The sequence below is a fragment of the Microdochium trichocladiopsis genome (assembly GCF_020744255.1).
Source record: "Microdochium trichocladiopsis strain MPI-CAGE-CH-0230 chromosome Unknown B0I36scaffold_9, whole genome shotgun sequence".
In the NCBI taxonomy this organism is placed as follows: domain Eukaryota; kingdom Fungi; phylum Ascomycota; class Sordariomycetes; order Xylariales; family Microdochiaceae; genus Microdochium; species Microdochium trichocladiopsis.
Window position 1 is genome coordinate 2,225,227 of NW_025763552.1, and position 15,360 is coordinate 2,240,586.

A 15,360-nucleotide genomic window follows, 5' to 3' on the forward strand; every position below is an offset into this window, starting at 1 on the left:
TGGAGACGAGATTCCAGACGGGAAATAAGTGGCCCGACAACCGGAGCTTGAAGAGCCACTGGGCGAGGGATCCATTAGTCATTGGCCGGGGATTGTCAACCACGCCCTTTGGCGTTGGGCCTCATGTCGATTCGGGCACCGGGATCCCCAGCTCCCCACAAAAGCAACCTTGAACCAGATCCCCCCTGGTCCCTTTCTGGCGTGTCCTTCGGCCCGTAGCGCCATTCTCAGTGCTTGTCGCGTTTGGCCAAGCAGGTTCACCTCTTTTTCCGCGGGCTCATCTCTGTGCAGCATGCTCAAATAGATCGCGCTTCGCGGGCTTTGGCTCTGGGCATGAAAACGTCATGGTGATCCAGTAGACTTGGACGGTCCGAGACAAGCGGGGCAACATGTCCAAGTAGCCTAGCAAAGGGCGTGGCATGCAACACAAACACGCCTCTGCACAGACATACATGCCTATCTTGTCGTCCACGTTCATGACATGTCACGGACCCAGTGCGACAACATAGTGCACCCCTTGCCGGGCTGGTCCCCTGACTCGACGCTGGGAAAGCTCAGTTCCTGCCGTCGGGTTCTGATGATCCGCCCTCGTATCGCTCATCTCGCACTAGAGGCTTCCGTGACAACCGTATCAGAGCTAGGAATCTCATGTCAAATCTGCATCACTTGGCCGATGCTGCATGCTCATCATCGATTCCACAGACGTAACAAGCATCCACGTCTGACCTGACCGGCTATACCTACCACTTTGGGGCGTAAGCGGGAAGCGGGTCCACAGGAATTTGGGGTCCGGGGAAACAGATCCCGAACCATCCACAGCTAGCCACATGAGTCAGCCTTGACACTTATAGACACCAAGCGTAGAAGCAGACAACAGTCACTGCCAGATCTGGATGTGGAAAGACCAGCGATCATACCTGTGCTGTCTCTCCACGCCGCCACACTCATTGTAGGAACTCGTGAAAGAACGGTACTTGAATATCGTCTAGGGAGCGTGGGGGAAAGACTGTTACACGTGATCCGTACCTCCTTCCATGGGAAAACTGCCTGCCTCCATTGAATCCAAAGTCTGGTTCCCCCTTGCGGGTAGTGCATTTCCAGTGTCACAACAGCATTCTCGGCCTGTTGGGACACCCTGGGCTCGCAAGGAGAACTTGTTAATGAGGAAAGTTGATCTACGCCTTCCCCTTCGAATCTCCACCATCCTCCCATCATCATCAAATGGAATCAGCTTGCGAGGTAGATACTGCAGCCCATCTAAGCGGCCCAGCACTGGTAGCTCGAGACCTTGTCGTTGGGAGGGTTGATACCGCAGACCTTGGCCACCTGGCTCAGGTCGGTGTAGCCGGGAGCGGTCAAGTCGAAGTGGTCGCACGAGTTGGACGGGCAGCCATAGTCGCTGAATTTGAACACGAGAAGAATTAGCGAGGGTTCTAAACGATACTAACAAGAAGATGAAGACCAAGCAGGGCAGTACTAACAAGTTGAAGCGGCAGTACGCGCCAGCATCAGGGCCAACGGAAGAGACCTTGTCGTTGAGGTCGTCGGCGAGAGGGACTGATTCACCGGACTGTTAGCTTGGATCTCTGCCTCGTCTTCTGCAAGTGGTTGACGCCGTCAGGGTATGCATTCTGGGCTGCTCACCACACACGCCCGACGGGGCCACGATGTGCACACAGTGGCCTTGCCAGCCAGCGTTGGTGCAGAGGTAGACTCCGTAGTCGGCACGCTTGGCCAGGCCATCGCGGGCCGCGATCTCAGTGGCACTGCCCGTGCCCTTGATGTAGTCGGGAATGTCCTCGGGCGCGATGACCGTGTAGGTCACGCCATCGGGGATGCGGGCGCTGAGAGAGGCGGGAATGGCAGAGGCCATGGCCGTGGCAAAGAGGCCAAACACGACGGTGGTGGAGAGCATTTTGAAAGAGGAGGTATAAGGCAGCTGAGAGGTCTGGGGCGCGAGTGTCCTGTGTGCTGGGTTCCTGGGGTTGCTTGAGGATGCTGAGTTCTCGTGAGCTGGATGAGAGAGGAGGATTCGCGTCCTTTTATATTCCGAGTATATGGCTTGGTGCCGAAGCGGCCATGGGGTTCTTGCGCATCCACGAACCTCTCTCGCGCATATTGGGCTACAACGAAGCCAAAGCTCATGAGAGACTTCACCGGTGAGAACACAGATCCCCATCCCCACCTTCCAAGCCATGCTCTCAGCCTTGCATGTTTGGTAAAAGGACCAGGGACACTTTGCACGAGACCTGCTCGAGTTCTCTGCTGAAAGACGGTGAGTCAGGCCTCTGCATTGCTTCGACAGGCTTGTCTCCAGCAAAGTTGAGAACTATCGTCCTCCTCATGTGGGTAGCCGATACATATGTCACCCTTGGATAAACAACACAGACGAATGTATCTCGCATTTGCCGACACAGTATTTTAAACGCCACCCATGGCGTCGAGTCTCAGTTGGCTGCTTGGCAGATGCTGCAAGGACGATGGCAAGGTTTGTCTTCTGCGTGGTGTTGCACCAAGTGCCCTGTTTAGGTAGCAGTGGCGCAAGTGGGTATCAGAATCAATGCGATTCTGCACGGGTACTTACTCATCTCCAGACGATATGGGCCGGTGTGGAAAGTGCAGTTCTCTGGCTTGGGAAGCAAAAGAGCTTGCCCAAGCTGCGAGTCAATACACAATGGCTCGTCCAAGCCTACAGACAATCGCAAGAAGGGGCCGGTTCTTGGTAAAGAGAGTGTATAACACGGCTTCCCGGTCATACTAAGGCACTAGATCGCGGTCGGAATGCAGATTCCCACACGCCTCAGATAAAAGATGGGGCTCTTCCCCCGGCCCGAAGTTCGAAGCCACACCGCGGATCTCGCAGCGGCAAGGTCCGTTCGGATGAAATTCAGCCAAATCGAGGCGGGACCCCAACATCGGCTGATGATCAGACGGCATGCTGCCCCAGCTGCCCCAGCTGCAGCGGCACGGTCCGGCAGGTGCTGGCGCCATCATCGCAGCGGGGGGGTTATTCAGCCAGCAACTTTTGAGGACAATGATTGGCTCCACCCCCTCCCTCACAGCCAATGTTCTGGTTAAATTTAGCAAGCGGGCCGGTCCGAGACTTCCTCCTTGCATCATGCAAGACGAGCCAGATACTCTACCTGGAGCTTTTAGGATACGGTCTGCACAAGGCTCGCATCCCCACACGGGAAACGTACTGGTGCTCTTTCGCCACAGTATACATGTTTTGACAGGGCACACAGCTTGTTGGCAGCCCTGCTTCCGACGCTGCTGTCTCTTGCGTCGAAGGGTCTAGACTTTGAGTGGCGGATAGCATATGTTGTATGGCTGATAAGTTCCCTGCAGCTGCTCAGCTGCACACATGAGATCAGCTCACCCCCTGACCATGAGCCTCTCTGTCAGCGCACAATTCGACCAGGCGATCTGGTGGTGGGGGCCATAAACCGGACCATGTGCTACACGAAGAGCGGGAACACATCGCGCTTGAATTGCTGGCATCGCCGCCGCTCTCTCTACCTCACCGCCATGCCTCTTGGCCCCAGGTACTTTGACGACTGAGATTCGTCACCCACAGGCCCCAGAGTAGTAGTCGCTCCACATTCCTCTCTGCTCAGATAGTAGTCCTGGTTCTCGAGTGGTATGTCGTCCGTCCGAGCATCGCGATGTCGCTATCAAAACACCCTCTGGGCTCCCTAGAGACGCGGCCTAGAGGATCCCAGTGTGTCTAGTCCGGTACACCCTGGCGATTGAATAAAGAGCAAGTCTGTCTCAATGCTATTGAAGTTTCATGATGTCTATCTCTGCTCGTACCATGTGCTTATTTAGATCAGCCAGCCGCGGGGTTGAACGTGAGCACTTTGCCCCATACTTCCATCGCCCGGTGGCGCAGGCCGGGATGTGGCATCTGCAGCGTGAACTGCGCCATGACGGGGTTGATGCCCTCCAGAACGGCGCCGTAGGGCCGCAGTGTAGTAGTGTTGTTGGGGCGGCCCTGCAAGGCGGCCTCGATGCCGGCAAGCAGCTCGCCCATGGCGGACTTGTAGTCGTCGCCGCCCGGCTTGTCCGAGAGGTCGAAGACGGTGTAGATGCAGTAGTAGCAGCCGGCCATTGCGAGGCCGGCCTCACTGTAGTAGGAGACCTGTCCATGCTCGCTAGCTGCCATTGCCTGGACCATCCTCTGCTGATTAGCAGCCATCCACGCCTTGAGCAGGGCCATCATGAGGGTTTGTTCCTGCTGATACACGTGCCATTGCTCTGCTGCACTGCTGTGGTGGTCCTCGCCGCTACTCTGGTGCACCAGCATTGCTGCCTGGACTCGAATGCACCACATGATTGCGTGGAGCAGGCACTGCGTCCACATGCGCGAGAACTCTGAAGCGCTGTAACGAGCGTCGGGTGGGAAGGGCCAGGGCCGGGGCCCGTATGCGGCAGGACTTGGAAGCCGCAGGATGGCCTCTCTGGCTTGCCGATACCGCGAGGACAGCCCGGCGTTTAAGAGCATGTGGCGCACGAGGACAGTCTCGGCCTCGCAGGTGCTTTCGTCGTCGAGAATGCTAGCTATCTGGGAGGCCGAGCTCGGCCCCTTGGTGGCGAGACTGCCCTGCATGATGGGCTCGTGTAAAAGTGACAAGCCGAGAGCGCCGAGCTGGTCTGCGGCCGCCGGGTTGCCTTGCAGGGTCTCGAACCCGACGAGCAAGATGGTGGCGATGAGGATGGCTCGGCCCGCGCCGCTGCTCTGCAGGGGCATCGTGATGAGGCGGCGGAGCGAGCCGAGGGCTCGGGTGTAGTGTACGAGGGCTTGGTAGTAGTGGTCGTAGCCGGGAGCCCCGGCCAGCGTCTGCAGCTGTGTCTTGTACAGGGGCAGTCCGGCTTGTGCGTCGACGGTCGTCCAGTCACTACCGTACTGCTTCTGGGCACACGCGAGAGCCCCCAGCGCAATGATGGCGTTACGAACGCAGTCGTCGCGGCCGCTCTCACGGAGGACTGTGTTTCGCCAGAACCCGCTGAACCCGTGGCCGAGCTGATAGATGACGTTGTGTCGGAAGTTGTCAAAGTAGGGCACCTCTGAGGGCGTCATCAGGCAGGCCGAAGGCTCAACAAGACGCAGCGCCCGGGGCTTGCTGGGGTCCGGGAGCAGAGGCTGGAAGGCGGATGCTGCTGAGCCTCGGTGGCTCCTCCAGGATAGGGGTTGGTTGCAGGCAATTTGTCGGCGATGGCACCGGCCGCATACAGGGCGCTGCTCGTCACATTTGACATGCGATGCCTTGCATTGCCGGCACCCTAGGTAGCGGGTTTCCCTGCGCGTAAGCCGGCTTGCCTGCCTCGACCATCCAAGACGCCGCCAAGAAGGAAAGGGTTCCGTACCTGACTTGACTTTGGGGGCCCAAGCCCGCTTTTTCTTGGGCTCGGGCTTGGGCTGGCTCGACTCGGCCGGCGCGTCCAGCCGAGCTGGCACGTCACCAGCCATGCTCTTCGTATGGATTCAGCCAATCCACTGCTCGTCGAGTCTGGACAAACTAGGGGTGGGGGAGAAGAACTTCTAAGCACACTTTAAGGGTCCGCTGCTTTGCCGACACAATGTGGGGCCCCTGTAATTTTCCCCCTATCGTCAAAATGTGCACCCGTCTTATTGGTCTTAAGTCACCGGTCAATGCTCCGTAGTCTTTGGCTGCTAACCGCTTCCAGGACGTTTGCATTAATCAATTTTTTTTTCTCACGGGAATACGACACGGTACTTGACTTTACAGGTTGAAGCTAAACACATTAATCCTGTCTCAGCCTTCACACGCGCGTGTTTCTGAGCTCTTCTCCGTAGACATCAGCCCCTGGGCGACTCAGGTCGCGCCTGGCAAGCTGGCTAGGATGTCTTGACCCACACCCGAAACCCTGCAAATACAGCAGCTATCTAACAAAAAGCCTTACATCAAGTCACCAGGGCATTGATAGTTTCCTCAACGGCTGGCCAACGGCGGGCTTTGAAGGGCGCCGAAGCGGTTTAGCAAGGTTGCTTGCTGAGGTTGCCAGTGTCAGCTTGTTTTACAGATCGAGTTGCCAGCTGAATGACCAAGGTCCTCGTTGTCGAGCATTCTTCTTCGTGAGGACAAGCTTCGGGATCTGGTTACGATGCAAGACCTCCCAACACAGCAAACCTGTTTTAAAATGTACCCATGTGTCGACACGGAGTACACGACTCTCAGGTCGTCCATCCTGAAGATATTCAGCAGAACCAGGAGGTGTTTGGATTCATTACAGAGCGCTGACAGGCGAACTGTTCACTACGGAGGTTAGGGGCGTCGAACCGGCCCATGCAAAAGGCGAAAGCGAATCCCGTTTGAGGGCTCAGTAGATGTTCCTGTTGCTCTAAAGGCCTGTGGTAAGGCTCACCTATCGAAACATGGCGGATCTCTCAAGCTGGGATGTCAATAAATGCGGGAATCTCTAGGCGGATCTATGTATGCCGGCGCAGGCTCATCTCTAGGATTTTGAGACACCTTGAGAGAGCCTTACTCGGGTCCTGAACCCCGATGGTTCACGAGGTTTCTCGAAGCAGGCTGCGAGAAGGCCGCACACGATTGGCTGAACAAGTGGTATGCCTGCCCAGGCAACATACCCTGCTGCATGCACTGCGGCTGTTCGAGTTGCAGCAGGCTGTGCAAGCAGCAAGGACATCAAGGCGCAGTCATCTTGGGCGCCAACGGACCTGCTTCTAGTTATTGTGATGGGTTCCAAGACTTGCCAAAACCACTACCTCGTGCCGTGGTAAGCTTCTTGGCAGTTGAAAATTGTTTTCAAGGCTCTGTGATCCTCGCGGTGATGCTGCCTCTCTTTAGGCCATTGTTCCACAGATCCTCCTCCTCGACGCTAAAATCACGACTGTTATGGGAGCGCAACCCACAGTCCCCATGCACCCACGAGGTGCGCACGATCTTGAAAGTCAGACCCCTGTTGCTGACTGCGGGGGCTCTTTGACGTCTGCGGAGCGTCAAGAAAATCCGCGACCGCGTGAAAACGTTATCAATCAGACAACTGCGACGTACCCGGCCCCAACGGATGCAGTGGTATCCAGCAGCATTCCCTCGGGGGAATCAACAACCTCCCAGCCGACACTCAAACACTTTTTCGCTCGCCGGAACTTTCGAAATTCCAGCGGCACAGGAATCAGATCTTGGAGACGCTGGAACCCTTCGTGGCTGTGAACTCGTCCGCCCTTTTCTTGTGCTCTGGTGCGCCAGACTTCTGTCGTATCCTGCCAGTTCAGATAGACATTTCGGCTGGCGCCGTTGACCAATGGCGCCAAGCTCGGCAGGCCTGGCGAAATGCACACGGAAATTGGAAGTCGTTTTTGCCGTGGTACAGGGTAATAAAGGTGACGGTAGTCGAGGTAAGACTTCGCATAGCCCTGTGGCTCAAACATCTGGTATCAAATTACTCATATAGACTCCAAGATCGCCATTGCTGGTCCGGAACAGGACTACAGGCCTGGGCATGCAACGGTATACGCAGGCATGTACGCACCGGCTCAGTTGAAAATTGACACCACCAGGCTCGCGGTTAATCCACTTGATATCCCGGATGAAAACATAGACACGTGCCAATTCAACACGTATTGGGGTACTTGGGACCACACCGTTGATTGTCCAATGGTGTGGAGCGATCCGGACTTGGGGTCGAGGTGTCCCATGGAGGGCGGTTTCGCGTCCCAAAAGCAGCACCTGCGCCTGCGGTGGCAGCCTTTCTTCAAGAACTATTTCGAGCATCCCGAACTCGCGGCCTGGCATGGGGATATGGATAAATACGAGCTGCTGATCAGCCAATGGTAAGCGCAACTCTCACAGTCGAGTGAATCTCCACGCAGACCTGACAAGATCTCAGGGATATATTGAGCCAGTGGCGTGATCTCAACATTACAAGTCTTGGACAATTCACGTTCAAAGGCTTGCTTGTGCAGGAGGGCTGGCATGCCAGGCAATACCAAGTCATGTCATCCTTCGTACTACCAGTTTTCGTGTTCCTCGCCGTGTTTGTGGCTTGGCTCGTCTATGGCGAGTGGGCCACCGCATGGCAGGTCGCAGGCTGCGTGATTGCGGCGATGTCCTTGGGTGTCTACACCAAGCACTGCGAGGAACGCAAGGGCAGATAATGGCCCAATCCGTCCCTCTCCCCCGTATCCGCCCCTCCTCCGTGTTGTGCCGGCGGACACGACTCGTGCACCCGCCCAACAAATGCGGGGATGCCCAGGCTAGCGCCCGAGCAAGTGGGCAGTGGGTGCTTATCGTATCTACAAAAACAGCCGACATCGGCAGACTCCCAGGGTCCCCCCTCCCGACGGATACGGATCTCCTGACAGCAGCGTCCTCGAACCAGCAGATATGCCAGAGATAACGGGGCGTTTACATGTGGGTTGACGCGGTTAACGTAACGAGATCGCATTGATTGTCGGTGCTGCCTCCGGTTCCTGGCGGCTTGGCTTGGCACCATTGGGGATTCTGGAGGGGTTTCGGGGCCAGATTTAGTGCCCGGCGGGACTTGATTATCGTGACGGCCGAGCTGGTGTTTCCGTCATTGCTCCTTAAACTCTTCGCTTTCCTTTGAACGTGTCCCGTTGCTCAGAGTGTCCATCTTTCAACTTGTTTTAACCTCATCCAATTCTTCAGTAACTTCCTGTCATTATCCCAGGCAGCCAGTACCCCCGCATCACACTCCTAGCCGTCTCTACAGCCCACACACAACATGGCCGACGTCACGCTCCCCGAGCCTTTCGCGAGCATCCCGCGCGAGTCGTTCCTCTTTGGCCCATCCCCAATCCAGAGCCTCCCCAGGATATCCGCGGCGCTGGGTGGCAAGGTCAATGTCTACGCCAAGCGTGAGGACTGCAACTCTGGCCTGGCCTATGGCGGCAACAAGACCAGAAAGCTAGAGTGAGCATCTTCCCTTCCGCCCCTCCCTGAACGGGACGACCAGGCCCATCTTTGCCTTCTAAACTGACACAATATCTTTACCTGCAGATATCTCGCTTCCGAAGCCCTCGCGCAAGGTTGCGACACCCTCGTCTCGGTAGGCGGCGTGCAGTCCAACCACACGCGGCAGGTGACGGCTGTGGCGGCCAAGCTGGGGCTCAAGGCGGCGACGATCCAGGAGCGCTGGGTCGACTGGACGGACCCGGTGTACGACAAGGTCGGCAACATCCAGCTGTCGCGGCTCATGGGCGGCGACGTGCGGCTCAACGCCGAGGGTTTCCACATTGGGCACAAGGAGGCGCTCAAGAACCTGACCGACGAGATCAAGGCCAAGGGCGGCAAGCCGTACTACATCCCCGCGGGCGCGTCGGACCACCCGCTCGGCGGCCTGGGGTTCGCGCGGTGGGCGCTCGAGGTGGAGATGCAGGAGAAGGAGATGGGCGTCTTCTTCGACACGGTCATTGTCTGCGCGGTGACGGGGTCCACGTTCGCCGGCATGGTGGCGGGCTTCAAGCTCGCCGAGAAGAAGCTGGGCAGCAGGCCGCGCAAGGTCATTGGCATCGACGCCTCGGGCAAGGTGCAGGCCACGTTTGACCAGGTGCTGCGGATCGCCAAGTTCACCGCGGCCAAGATTGGCCTGACTGAGGACGACATCACGCCCGAGGACATCATCCTCGACGACAAGTACAACGCCAAGATCTACGGCATCCCCGACGACGAGACCAAGGCGGCCATGAAGTTCGGCGCCGAGACCGAGGGCTTCATCACCGACCCCGTCTACGAGGGCAAGAGCCTGGCGGGCATGATTGACTTGATCAAGACGGGCAAGATTGCGAGTGGCAACGTGCTGTATGCCCACCTCGGCGGACAGCTGGCCCTTAACGCGTACTCGGGGATGTAGATGTCTATTAATTCAACGACACAAATAACCAACTTATACTTCTTGTTAATTATTGGTCTTGGGGTATCTCGTGTGTGTGAGTGAGCATTGCTGAGCCATGAAAGTAATGTACCGAATCACTTTCCATTCTCGCTAGTCGAATCTTACGACAAGAGAGTATCCTCACCCTCGAGCCACCGGACGATGCCTCGGGCACAATCCTCCCAGTACGCATCCATCATGAGGTGGTGTCCACATCCCTCTACAACGAGGTGCATGCACGCTTCCCCTGGCGTGTCTGCGTGCTCAAGCCCTATGGCCCGCGCGACCTCTGCGTACTTGTTGTACTCCCTTTCGACCATATCTGGTGTGACGAGCCTATCCTCACCGCCAGCAATGAACAGGATCTTCCGTCTCTTCGTCTTCATTCCATTCCCTCCCGCAGCCTCACCTTCGCCGCCGCCACCATCTACACCACCCAAATCGGCTTCAAACCCATCAACATGCCTTAGCACACGCTCATACTCGCCCATCTTCCGAAAACACCGCAGCCCAGCCACGGCGCCCTCGATCGGGGTCTTGCACTCGCGGATCCACCGCTCCACCACGTCGTCCTCCGTCTCCCGGCTGAAGAACGCGGCGCGCACGTGCGCGGGCGTCCGCAGTAGTACCGGCGGGCCCTTTCTCGCCGCCAGGTTCTTGTCCTCGAGCCCCACGATCATCTCGGCGGCCTGCCAGTTGGCGTTGATGGTCCTACCGGCGCCGAAGAGCGGGGCGGCGGCGAGCAGGATGAGGCCGGATATGGCGTGGCTGCGTCTGCTCTGCCCTGCGCCCGCGAGCGGCGGTGGCGGCGCGGATGTGCCTTTTGCGCGTGGTGCACTTCTCCTGGGGGCTGGGTTCGCCTCCTTGTATACATCCTTTTCAACTCCTTTTCTCGAACTCTTCCCGCCTCCGCCGCCGCCGCCGCCGCCGCCACCGCCACCGCTGCTTTGATCATCAGGCGCAACACCACCACCGGCTGGAGCCCGAAAACCCTTGGACCCGACGAGATACTGCGCGAACCCGCCGCCCAGGGAATGCCCGCCCAGCACCGGCGCGGGGCGGTCCGGATGCCGCCCGGCCACGTAGGCAAGCGCGGCCGAGATGTCCCGCGCCCAGTCCCGGCCCCGGGTGAAGAGCATCTTGCCGAGAAAGGACTGGGCGTACGAGTTGCCGTGGCCGCGCACGCTCAGCCCGTAGGCCGGATAGCCCTGGGCGGCGAGGTAGGGGAGCAGCAGGGCGAAGTCGTGGGCGGAGCACATGGCGCCGTGGACGAAGAGGACGGGCGGCTTGGCATGGCGGCGGGCGCCGCGATTGCGCGGGTCGTTGTGGTTTGTGGTGGTGGTGATAGTAGTGGCGTCAATAGTGTTGGAGAGGGAGGCTGCTGTTGATGGTGAATTGGACACGCTACGAGCGCGGGGGAGGCTGCAGAGCAGTTCGAGAGGGCCTCCAGGGCCAGATATTTCGATTGACTCCATGGTTCATCTGCGGCTCGTCCTCACGCCACTTGATGTCTGCGGATGAAGCTGGAAAAAGGGATGCGGCGGCATGACGGCGAAAGGCACGTTTGGCGTAGCTAGTGTTTGTTGATGATGTGCTCGATTTCGTCAGCCCCTGAAAGGCTATTCGGGGATGTAGCCCGGAACAAGCGGGTACTGACAACCTTAGTTGCGCAGTTGGGCTGGGAGACCCTGCGCACATGAAAGTGCAAGCGGCTCTAGTGCTTACTCCCCATCTGGCTTTTTGTTCTCGGGGTCCAGGCGATTGCTCAGGGGCATCCGTAGTGCAGGCTTCGCAATTGTGGGAGGATTGGCGAGTGTCATTGCTGATTGATCCAGTAGTGAGTTCATCCGTAGCCTGACGTCAGGGGAGGCCATGCTCTGGAATGTGGGCCCAACCATCCGGGAGCAGTACACAGAGTCATGTAGCCGTCCGTCATGAGAAAAGCCGACAACTTATCCTATACACAAGGCACAACTAACTGTCTCTGCCTTCACGAGAATGGCTTGACAGGTTGTGGTGGCGTTTGTGGCGTGCCTCCGCGTGCCCAAGCGCAAACCACCGATGGAAAACGTTTGTGGGGTCCTGATGAGGTGGCGCTACTGTGGGCGTCTTTCTATTTATACTCTAGAACCACGACTTGTCCATGGTCCGAATTCACTGACATTGGAAGAAGACACGGGTAGATTCCTCGTGCAAATAACCAGTTGACCGTATCGACCATGCTGTCCATGCAGTCCGCCTGCAAATAGCTCTGTCACAAGCGAGCACATGATGGACAGACCGCACCCTTGTCAACGCCCGATACAACAGGGCGGGCGCATTTACCTGATGCACATGCTCTCTATTGCCATGCAGAAGCATCAGCAGAAACCGCGGTGTTCTTCAGCGAGACCAGGATGGTGTTCCGCGTCCTGACAATGCATCTTCATGCATTATTCGGCGCGACCTGGTTGCAACAAGGCATGCCGCCGTTGCCACCGTCCAGCCCTGGCATGACTACCACCCTAGAATCGTGGGCCCCCCGAAACAACACAACCTCGGGACTCGTTGGCCCAATCCCGGCCTCGCAAGTCGACCCCAGGGCATGCCCACCCGCGTGCCTTGAATCGTGCAAATCCCCGTCGGGTCACAAGCCAGCGATCGACACGGACTCTCCGCACTCTTGGGACCCCGCAATTCTCCACGATCTGCTTCGTGCTTGGCATCTAGTCCTTCCATCATTGGAGGAAAACAACCCCGAACATGCCCCCCAGCTGCCGCATGACGCCTACAGGCCCGGCACTTGTTTGCGGGGAGGCGCGATGGCGCCCCAGCTAGCGAGACGATCACGTGCCGCTGGCGATTCCATTGGCGCGCTTCTTGCATATTCCAACTTCGAGTTTCCCCTTTGGTCGCTGATGGGCGGAGTCGTGATGCTACCCTGGCTTGGGGTTTCCAAGCAAAAACAATAATGCCGACGCATAATTGAATCGTCCCAACACGAAGTGATCGGCAGTCAACATGACGGTTCGACAAGTATATATAGCTTTTTGACCGCTGGATGCCGTGGTCGAAGATTTGACGAGGTTTGGTTCTCTCTGCTCATGGCCGGTTTGCTCCCTTGACCACACATCTCCATCAAAAAAGCCATGATCCCCAAACACAGCACCACCGCGGCGGCCCTTGCGGCCTGGGCCCGCCTGGCCTCTGCGTCTCCCGTGCGCCGCTCCGATACCACCTCGGACAGCGCCGTTGCCGCCGGCCCCTACGAGGCGACGTGGGAGTCGACCAACAAGCACAACGCGGCGCCCGAGTGGTTCCGGGACGCCAAGCTGGGCGTGTACTGGCACTGGGGCGCCTTCTCGACGGCCCAGTACGGTAGCGAGTGGTACCCGCGCAACATGTACCGCAAGGACTCGAGCGAGTACGCGCACCACGTCGCCACCTACGGCGACCCGGACACCGTCTTTGGCTACCAGAACTTCACGCTCGGCGGCACCGACCTCGCGGGCAACCACGTCGAGTTCAAGCCCGTGCTCAAGAGCGAGGGCGGCCAGTTTGACCCAGAGGCCTGGCTCGACGCCGTTGTCGCCTCGGGCGCGCGGTTCGCCGGCCCCGTGGCCGAGCACCACGACGGCTACTCGCTCTGGGACAGCCAGGTCAACGACTGGAACTCGATGAAGCTGGGGCCGCACCTCGACCTGGTCAAGATCTTTGCCGACCTCGTCCGGGCAAGGGGTCTCAAGCTCGTCATTGCGATGCACCAGGCGTTCAACGTCAACGGGTACTTCGCCGCCGCCCCCGCGCAGACCGACCCGGCCCTCCGCCGGCTTCTCGGCCAGTGGGACAACCACGAGGACGCGTCCAAGTACTGGCTGGCCAAGCAGCTCGAGGCGCTCGACCACGTGCAGCCGGATATGGTGTGGAACGACTTCTCGCTGTGGTCGCCCGGGTGGTGCCAGGGCGACAGCGATATCTGCGGCATCAACGAAGCCCAGCGGCTCGAGTTCCTCGCGCACTACTTCAACCGCGGCGAGGAGTGGGGGAAAGAGGTCCTCACCACGTACAAGCACTTCGACTCGGGCTTCAACGACAGCTCAGCCGTCGCCGACTGGGAGCGCGGCGGGCCCGCGGAGCTCACCAGGCCATACTGGCAGACGGACGACGCCATCAGCGCCAGCTCCTGGTCCTACACCGTTGGCATCAGCTACTACTCGTCCAAACAGATGATCCACTCGCTGCTCGACCGCGTCAGCAAGAACGGCAACATGCTCCTCAACGTCTCGCCCACAGCCGCGGGCGTCCTGCCCGCCGCTCAGGTCCAGGTCCTCCGCGACATCGGCGCGTACCTGGGCCGCTACGCCGAGGCCGTCTACGCCACCCGCGCGTGGGACATTTACGGCGAAGGGCCGAACCGCGCGGGCGGCGGGTCGTTCACGGCCCCGCTGCAGGGGAACAGCAGCGATATCCGGTTCACGCGCTCGCAGGACGAGAAGGTCCTGTACGCGACGATACTCGGGTGGCCGGCGGACAGGCTCGTCAACATCGAGAGTCTGGGCAGCGATCGGCTGGTCGACATCTCCGGGCTGACGGGCGTGCAGCTGCTGGGTGATACGGCGGGCGAGTATCTCGATGTCGTGGACTCCCAGCAGAATGCTGGTGGGTTGGCGGTCACACTGCCCTCCACGCAGCCCGCCGAGGCGTATGGATATGTCCTCAAGCTTACCTTTTCCGAGCGCATCCCAGTCCCTCAGCCTGCTCAGGGTGCGACGGTATGGCCCGCTGGTGGCCAAGTCTCTGCTGCGACCAAGGGCGTCACGCTTGGCCTGGGCGACTTCCGCGGCATCTTCTTGTCCGAGGCGGGTGTCGAGGGCAGCAAGGTCGGCGTCATTCGCGTCTCGGCTGGTAGCAAGGTTAGCGTCTTTGCCAGCAGCGACCTGAGTGGTGATGTTGCCGTCGTGTACACTGAGGGCGAGCACGCTGTGGAGGAGGGATCGGTCGGCTCGGTCAGGGTCGAGGCAGCGTAAGCGAGGCTGACGGGTGAGGGTTGATTGTACCAGTCGCTTTGTAAATTGATGGCGAAACACAGACACGAAAAGAGCGACGTGGTTTGTGCTATTCATATCCAGCAAAAACCAGTATTCAGCAAGTCTTTTTCTATGTGCTGTGCCGTGACATTCATATTTACACTTGCTTGCCGAGAGTACTGAGACCACGGGATTTCTATCAGGAATACGAGGCACGAGGACCTTGCTTTGTGTCCCCAGCTGGTGTAACAGACGGGGAGCACATATATAGTGCCTGCCCGTGAAGAATTTTCCGTGCTGGACTGTGTTGAGCATCGGGCCCGGCTCAAGGTTTGCTACTGGCCACACTGGCACAAACAAAGCCCCGAGGAATGCAACAACATGGGGTGAGGTGACACTTAGATGGTTCTACATAATTGGGGTCATACATGCCATCGGCATGCTCAAGGGTATCTTATCTTTGCCCTTGCAT

At 58.5% G+C, this 15,360-nt stretch overlaps 6 protein-coding genes across 6 annotated transcripts; 3 read left to right on the plus strand and 3 right to left on the minus strand.

Moving 5' to 3' along the window:
- Window positions 1-1,257: 1,257 nt before the first annotated feature.
- On the minus strand, window positions 1,258-1,915 carry B0I36DRAFT_353255 (uncharacterized protein; the record flags this gene model as incomplete). The annotated part of the gene is made up of 3 exons (XM_046157191.1): window positions 1,258-1,399; window positions 1,449-1,557; window positions 1,645-1,915. 3 exons carry the CDS (start codon window positions 1,913-1,915, stop codon window positions 1,258-1,260), a joined length of 522 nt encoding a protein of 173 aa, XP_046008640.1.
- Window positions 1,916-3,481: 1,566 nt separating this feature from the next.
- On the minus strand, window positions 3,482-5,503 carry B0I36DRAFT_332515 (uncharacterized protein). The gene has a single exon (XM_046155127.1). The coding sequence runs from the start codon at window positions 5,468-5,470 to the stop codon at window positions 3,830-3,832; it is 1,641 nt and encodes a 546-aa protein (XP_046008641.1). The 5' UTR covers window positions 5,471-5,503; the 3' UTR covers window positions 3,482-3,829.
- A 1,736-nt stretch (window positions 5,504-7,239) lies between these two features.
- B0I36DRAFT_387463 (uncharacterized protein) lies at window positions 7,240-8,143 on the plus strand (the record flags this gene model as incomplete). Its single annotated transcript, XM_046161176.1, has 3 exons — window positions 7,240-7,384; window positions 7,449-7,819; window positions 7,876-8,143. Exons 2-3 carry the CDS (start codon window positions 7,509-7,511, stop codon window positions 8,141-8,143), a joined length of 579 nt encoding a protein of 192 aa, XP_046008642.1. The 5' UTR covers window positions 7,240-7,384; window positions 7,449-7,508.
- Window positions 8,144-8,494: 351 nt separating this feature from the next.
- B0I36DRAFT_424690 (tryptophan synthase beta subunit-like PLP-dependent enzyme) lies at window positions 8,495-9,895 on the plus strand. The gene is made up of 2 exons (XM_046162292.1): window positions 8,495-8,921; window positions 9,009-9,895. The coding sequence occupies exons 1-2, from the start codon at window positions 8,734-8,736 to the stop codon at window positions 9,859-9,861; spliced, it is 1,041 nt and encodes a 346-aa protein (XP_046008643.1). The 5' UTR covers window positions 8,495-8,733; the 3' UTR covers window positions 9,862-9,895.
- Window position 9,896: 1 nt separating this feature from the next.
- On the minus strand, window positions 9,897-11,357 carry B0I36DRAFT_434600 (Alpha/Beta hydrolase protein; the record flags this gene model as incomplete). Its single annotated transcript, XM_046162716.1, has 1 exon — window positions 9,897-11,357. One exon carries the CDS (start codon window positions 11,355-11,357, stop codon window positions 10,005-10,007), a length of 1,353 nt encoding a protein of 450 aa, XP_046008644.1. The 3' UTR covers window positions 9,897-10,004.
- A 2,401-nt stretch (window positions 11,358-13,758) lies between these two features.
- B0I36DRAFT_332522 (alpha-L-fucosidase-domain-containing protein) lies at window positions 13,759-15,021 on the plus strand. The gene has a single exon (XM_046155128.1). The coding sequence runs from the start codon at window positions 13,779-13,781 to the stop codon at window positions 14,886-14,888; it is 1,110 nt and encodes a 369-aa protein (XP_046008645.1). The 5' UTR covers window positions 13,759-13,778; the 3' UTR covers window positions 14,889-15,021.
- The last annotated feature ends 339 nt before the right edge of the window (window positions 15,022-15,360 follow it).